Source organism: Pygoscelis adeliae, unplaced genomic scaffold (genome assembly GCF_000699105.1).
Source record: "Pygoscelis adeliae isolate BGI_AS28 unplaced genomic scaffold, ASM69910v1 Scaffold57, whole genome shotgun sequence".
Lineage (NCBI taxonomy): Eukaryota > Metazoa > Chordata > Aves > Sphenisciformes > Spheniscidae > Pygoscelis > Pygoscelis adeliae.
In genome coordinates, this window is record NW_008825615.1 from 2,935,801 (window position 1) to 2,943,346 (window position 7,546).

Sequence of the window (7,546 nt, forward strand, 5' to 3'; positions counted from 1 at the left end):
AATCCATACCTCTCCAGTTTAGAGAGAAGGATGTTGTGGGGGACCGTGTCAAAGGCCTTACAGAGGTCCAGATAGACGACATCTGTAGTCCTTCCCGTGTCCACTGATGTAGTCACTCCATCATAGAAGGCCACTAGGTTGGTCAGGCAGGACTTGCCTTTGGTGAAGCCATGCTGGCTGTCTGGAATCGCCTCCCTGTCCTCCATGGGCCTTAGCATAGCTTCCAGGAGGATCTGCTCCATGATCTTCCCAGGCACAGACATGAGACTGACTGGCCTGTGGTTCCCCGGGTCTTTCTTTTTTCCGTTTTTAAAAATGGGGGTTATGTTTCCCCTTTTCCAGTCAGTGGGAACTTCACCGGACTGACACGACTTCTCAAATACGGTGGATAGTGGCTTAGCAACTTCATCTGCCAGTTCCTTCAGGACCCGCGGATGGATCTCATCGGGCCCCATGGACTTGTGCACCTTCAGATCTTCTACATACTTTTGTTTACCTCTTGGAAGAGACGTAGGTATTAGAAATTCTGTGTCCTCAGCTTTGAGAGACATACACAGAGATCTTTCTTTATGCACTATTCACTTGGTCTCCTTTAAAGAGAATACAAACATAAGAACAGTTTAAAAGTTTGTGTTAGGGCATGGGAATGCGTCTTTCTTCTACATACTTTTGTTTACCTCTTGGAAGAGACGTAGGTATTAGAAATTCTGTGTCCTCAGCTTTGAGAGACATACACAGAGATCTTTCTTTATGCACTATTCACTTGGTCTCCTTTAAAGAGAATACAAACATAAGAACAGTTTAAAAGTTTGTGTTAGGGCATGGGAATGCGTCTTTTGGCATACAGGTTGTTTTCCTGTTTTGTTGAAATAAGGATCTGGCTTCTTTTCTGGTTCCTGCAGCTGATTGAAAGATTGAACTGCTTTTCCTTTGCTTAGCTGAGAAAATAATTTTCTCTTAGTGCTGTGTTTCCTCTGTCTGTTGTCAGCTCCACAAGACAGATTGTATGCACTGGATTTGCAGATTGCATTTCTTTAAAATATATTGTTTAGCTGCCTCTAGTCATACTTCTGCTTCTCTTACAGCAGTCATCTGCTCTGCCCGCTCACCCAGTGTTACCATTTGGGTAGCAGAGATTTCTTTCCAGCAGCTTCTACCATCTGGAACCGCATTCTTTTATCTCCCTAGTTCATTAGGTCTCCATAGCTTTTAAAATAATTTCTGAAATTACAACTTTTTTCTTTCACCTGTTACTCCTCAGTGTTTGACTCTGTGACTGGATGCTTAATTCAGTAGGAAATGCCCTGACTCCGCTGTTTTCCGCGAGATTTTTATCATATGAAGTCAGGAAAATGCTTTGAGGCACAGCTTGATGAAACACTCTATAAAATAAAATATTATTAGAAAGTTTCAGAAGGACTGAAACCTATAACCCCATAACTACCTTCTCCCTATTGAGGAAAGAATATTGCCAGCCTCTGTTTTTGTAGCTTATAGTAAAAGAGTTTCCGCCAGCATAGTGCTGCTGTTTCACTCGCCTGTGCGTGTGTACATACAAAATTGTCACAGAGTCGCAGCATGGCTGAGGCACCTCTGGAGACTGCTCCATCCAACCCCACTGCTCAAGCAGGGTCAGCCAGAGCCGGGTGCTGTGGGCTGTCTCTGGTCAGGTTTGGAATATGCCAAAGACAGATGGAGGTTGCACAACTTGTCTGGGCAACCTGTTGCAAAGTTGGACCACATAAGTACACTCTCTGTCAGGATGCTTTTCTCAATCCTCAGTACCATTCCCATGTAGTCTGGAGCACGCTTAACAGTTTGACATTTTGCATTTTCCCATTTTCCTGGGAAAGCTAAGAGAGCACAGCTTCTAGAATTGAACATCACAACCTGGATTTCTTAACTTGCCCTAGCTCCAAAAGCTTTTAACAAAGTTGTTGCTGCTTTATTGTTACAGATAAAGTAATTTTGTAAGATGTATCATTTGGATGTCTGTGGTGCTCTGCTGCTCCCTCTGTATCGATCTCTTAAAATGCTTGAAAATGTGGAGTTTATGTTTGTTCATTATCCAGAGGTCTTAACAGCTTCTGGCTCTGTGGAAACTAGTGGGGTGGAGTGCTGAGATGCACTTGGTACTCTGAGATAGAATAAGATTATCATCCTCAGAAATAATGGAGAGAAAATGAAAAAAACAATGTCTCCTGTCATAGAAGTATGGATGCTACAGTACAAAAATCAGTTCTTAACGATGGATTAATATTAGCTATCCTGAGTGCTTAAAGAAGGGGACAACCTGCTGAGGTAAGGTCAATAAAAAATCCTTGAATAAACCAGTTAGAGAACTGACTTTTATTCTGAATTTAGTGATAAACCTTAGTTTGTAGATCAGATAGCTGTTCGGCACATTATTTTTCTTTCAAAGTGCACTAGTAATGGTGAAATACTGGATTTGCAGACTTTGCTGAAAGAGTTGCTACTAGACCTGGAAGAGGCCAGTAGTTGTCTGTCTTGCAGAGAAAGTATCCTAATAGATGGAGAACTGAGGGAGAACCACTTAGTCCCACTTTCCCAACCTATAGTAATTCATTTATTATGTATAACATATGGTTTACTGCTGTTGAGCGATCCAAGAGCATCTACAGTAACAGTTATGATAAAGAAGTATTTTATATGCTTCGTATTGAACTTTAGGTAAGGTGGAACTTTGTAAGTGGTTTAGTTTCAGTTGGTTTTGTTCTCAAACATCTTCAAGTGTTGCAGGTGTTTTTTAAACAGCTTGTGATTTCCATGTGTTATCCCTTTTTTTGTTGGCTATGTCAACTGTAGGGATGATCTAATGTGCTTTTTTCATTCACGTTGGTTGGTAGTAAATATAAATACAGACAGTGATAAATGATTCCTTTTGATATTTTTCAATTTATTCGAAGTAGGGGAGCCTGGCAGTCTAGGGAAACATTATGTTGCAAATAATCCTCTAAAAGGAGTGAAAAAGTGTTTTTCATGCGTTACAAAATATAGCAAGTAGTCAAATTAAACAAATATATCCACTCTAATGATACCTCAAAACTGTGTATCAGAGGAGCCTGCTATCTTGGGTAGAGAAATCTGCTTAAAATTTTGAATCTGGTGTATTGAGATGGTTATTGCTTTTCTTGATTTTTCTTTTTCTTCCTTGCAATGCAAGGACAAATTTCTCACCTTGTTAAAGTCAATGTGAGTTTTGTCTTTGACTTAATTGGTGCCAGGATTTCATCCCTAGCCTGCGTTACTTATGACTCTTCCGCATAGGTAAGATTTTACATTTGCTATTAATTATGAGTCTGTCTTTATTCATCTGAGCGACTAAATAATGAGAAAGGTGACAGGTATATTGATTTTCCTTTCATTTTACGTCTTCAGGGTGGGAGTCTTTGGCTTAGTGGATAAATTTCCGTACATGATGAGTAGTCTCTAGCTTTTACAACACCCCTTGGTTGAGCTGACAGAAGTGGTTTTGATGTAGCAACTTACTGTTGGAAAATGCTGATTGAGCTGAATGAAAACACTCAGTGGGAACATGCCGGTGTGATGAGATTTTCATGGGAAAGCAGGCAGACTTCCACCCTGGCCAGCCAGCTATTTGCTGGCCAGCTTTGCCTACAGGTGTTTCTGAAAATTTATGTCCTACATGAAAATTCTTGTTTCTGAATTTTAGTTCCAGTTTGGAGGAAGAAAAGAACGATTCAGAAATGTGGAAGCTTTGGGGGATCTCAGTTGTCTTATCTCTAGAAACCCTTCCATGTAGTAACATTGCAGCTTTCTAATAGGTTACTGCTGTTAGTGCTGGAGTAGCAAAAGAGATGTTCAGGAAGTGAGAACACTTGCTTTTTCCATTCTTAACCAGGAATTGCTGTTGTCGTGTCCCATTCATGTCTCGTAGTCATGTTATTTTAGACATGAATCCTTTGTATGAATGATTTTCTGAGAAGCCTCTTAGGTATGTTAAAACTTACTTAATTTTTTGCATCCTCTATAGCAGACATATAACTCTCTTAAACATTCTTTGGGCATAGGATCCAAAATAAATGTTTTTACTCTGTTTTGCACTCTGTTCTGAACACTCAGTGGTATTTTATGCTTTAATTCAATTCCTTCTGGTTAATCATGCTTCATGCATTCTTTAGTCACAGTATCAAGTAGAGTGGCGATTGAGGGTCACTTCTGAAAATCCAAAGTGGTAATTGATGGTAATTTGAATCTTCACTTAAGTGACTGTTGAAAGGTCTTGGAGAGAAAAAAGGGGAAGCGTATGTCTCAAATGTTTTTTTCTTGTGTGTGTTTCGTGGGGTAGGAGAAACAGGTTATATTTTCAGAAGACTGTTGTATAACCTTGTAGTCTTTTTTTTTCTTTTTTTTTATTATTATTTGTCCTTCTGTGGTGGCATCTGTCCATCTTTGCTGATCATAAGGACAATAAAAAAGTTCCCAGTTGAATATCTGAAGCAATCTCCTTGGCAGATGAGAATCTGGACATGCGATTGTGTTTCCAGTCAGCTAACTTAACTTTCTGAGTTAGTATCCTGCAGGTTCTGAAGAAGGCTAAACAAAAACAAAACCATGCAGGGGAAACTGCTGCATGCATGTGACCAAGAACAGATGAGTTTGGGACACCAGAAATCCTGTAGGTCTCTTGTATTTGATAGATCACTTTCCCTCTAAATAGCTGTTAGACGTGACAGTCCACTTAGTGCACTAAAAAGGAGAGGTACATCATTTGCTATCTTCTGATCATATACAAGTATGTGTCTTCTCCCCTAGGGTAGGATTTTGGTTCCTGGTCATTTTAAAATGTAAGGCATTTTTTCTTTATGACTTTGGACTTTTCATCAGGACTTTTCATCCTGGCTTTGGAATCAGGATTTCACTTATAGCGACCGCATTGTTCAAACAAGCTAATATTCAGGCAAAACAGGGGATGTATCAAAGATTTAATCTAGGCTAGTTTCAAAATACTATCAAATAGCCTTTTAAGTTAGACAAGATGAACACCTTGTGCTTTGTTATTCTAGGAAAAAAAAGGATATGTAGTATGTATGTATATATAGTATGTATGTATATATGTATATATAGTATGTATTTATATTTACTACCATGTATGTATATATAGTATGTATGTAGTTCCACTGCAACAAGTGCAGTGCAGTGCTTGAGCAAGAAGAGTAAGCTTGTGAATTTTTTAGGAGACATATATTAGGTAGAAAAGTGGTGGGAAAGTAACACTGCTCTCAAATATAGCCTCTACTCTCATTACGTTAGTGTGTTATTTTTTTTAAGTGAAAAGATGATTATAATATGTAATTTCAGTTAATACAATGAAACATCTTTGTTTCACCTGCGGTGTTGAGACTAATCACAGTATTGTTTTTGCTTCCTTTTACAGGTTGCCTTTTTGAAGATGTGAAGAATGCAGATACCCATCTTGAAAACTATTCTCAAATTCATTTTCAGCAGAAGCGTACAGTTAACTTCCAATGGTGTGACTTCTAGAAAAAAATCCACTGGCAATACAAAACAAAATGTGGGTGTGGTGTGTTATTCTTCATATCTGGATGTGTTTCAAAACCAAAGACAGAGTTAATTTTTGCATCCAGTACATTCTTAGATGTCATTCTAAGAGTCACTTACCTGTCACTCCTGTGACATCCAGCTGGGATGACTGTTACGATCTCTTCATTGCCAAAAAGAAATTATCTATCTAACTTAGTACTACCTTTATCAGGCAGTGTTTGATAGTGACCTATATGTCCTTAGGAAAATTCACAACTGGTAGCAAAGAGAGGTTTGAAAATATTTAACATCATGGATACTAATGTAAGTTCTTTACTTTCTTTGTTCTGGTAAAGTTAGAGGTCCAACTTTAAAATATGAAATCTGTTTTTTGTCAGACTTACATGTCTATCATGTATATTGTTTCCACGTTAAGGTTTACCTTCCTTCTTGAGAGAGAAGGAAGACAGTTTCTGTATTTTTTAAAATTGATAATGTTTTGGAGAATCAAGGTTTTATGGTTACTTGGAGTAATTATTCCTTCAACTTCACAAAAGAGCATGTGTGTGAAGGCTGACCTTGCAGAAACTGCTGGAGGTGAAAGATACTTGTAGCAAGTCAATACAGCTACTCTAAATTGTCCTTCTCTGTTGTGGATGCTCAGCTGCCTTCCAGGGGAGCGGTAGCACATTTCCGTGGAAGACAGAAGCTGTTACCATTTTTTGTTGCTCACTTAGTTGACAGCAATTTTTGCCTTCCCTTGTCCAGGGGAACAGGATGGTATAAGTGCATAGGCTAAGGAGCAGAAAAGATGCCTCCTGGCATTTTTGCCTCGATTTCTGCTCGTTGGGATGGACTGCTCTTGAGCTAGAAGGAAGTGATCCTTTAATATCAGCCATCTCTCTTGGACCCCTCATCCCTCCAGGGTCTTATCCCGTATCTGCCTCGCTCATCTGCAGTTTTCCTTAAACAACTGCTCTTGGCAAATCAGTCAGGTACTGGAATGGTTCATCTGACCTAGTGTGACAATTCTTGCGTTCTCAAAATGTATACAAAAAGGTATCCAAACAGAAAGAAAAAAAGGAGAGAGCCTGTTTATGTAGGCTGCCTTTTTCAAAGTCCATCTTTAAACTCTTAAAAAAAAAAAGATACTACCTTGTTGGAAAACAGCTATATTTTGGGAGAATGGATTCTGGAGGAAATATTCTTGTTAGAGGAGTTCTTTGAAAATTCCTGAATTTCAAGGAAAGTTAACATGCCCTTTACTCTTGAAATTGTCATAATGTAGGAAGTGACCCTGCAAAGTGTTGGACACCTTCTCTGGGTTTTACACATCCAAAGACAAGTAGCTGAGGCCTCCCAGCACCCAGTCTGGATATCATCTTATTTTTCTGTTATTATTTTAGTTTTCAGTGTTGAAGGGAGAAACAAATATTCTGAGGTTTGTATTCAGGAACTAAATTATCTAGCTCCAACGTATTTTGTCTATACACCAATGTTTAGTCGTTTTATGAATAAAATATATTTTCTAAATCAGTTTACTGTTTGTTCTGCTTAATTTCTGTGGCAGTTTCAGCTTCCCAGAATATGACTGAGCAATTTGCAGATGGAAGACATTCGTATCACACAGAAATACTTCAACTTTAAAATCTTTTCCATCCTATTTAAATGACCCCTGTTACGGTTTTGCATGTATGGAGCAATCTTAGGTCAGAGAATATTTATGCTTTTGTCATGTCCTGCCTCATTTGGTATTGTGACCATAAAGAGTTCATCTGCCTCTGGTAACATACATGCTTCCAGAATGATGAGTGCAGACATTACACTGGGAGTATTTTTGGGGGGAAAAAACCCTTCCAGAGATGAAGGACAAGTCAAGCCCATCCTGCTTGGTCTGTCACTCACCTGTAGGAGCTAATGGCTCCAGTCATGCTACTGCGATGTCAGTGCTGCAGCTGGCTCAGGAAGCAAATCCTGAGAGAGTGCTAAGCCCAGCGTGTACACTTAAAACATTAAACTT

General features: G+C 39.0%; 1 protein-coding gene across 1 annotated transcript in view; it reads left to right on the forward strand.

Moving 5' to 3' along the window:
* UBE3D (ubiquitin protein ligase E3D) overlaps window positions 1-6,600 on the forward strand; it is a 97,139-nt gene extending 90,539 nt beyond the window's left edge. The window contains exon 9 of the mRNA XM_009333224.1: window positions 5,420-6,600. Within this exon, the coding sequence (XP_009331499.1) occupies window positions 5,420-5,440 (21 nt within the window). The 3' untranslated portion in view covers window positions 5,441-6,600. The remainder of the gene's footprint in view (window positions 1-5,419) is intronic.
* Window positions 6,601-7,546: the final 946 nt, after the last annotated feature.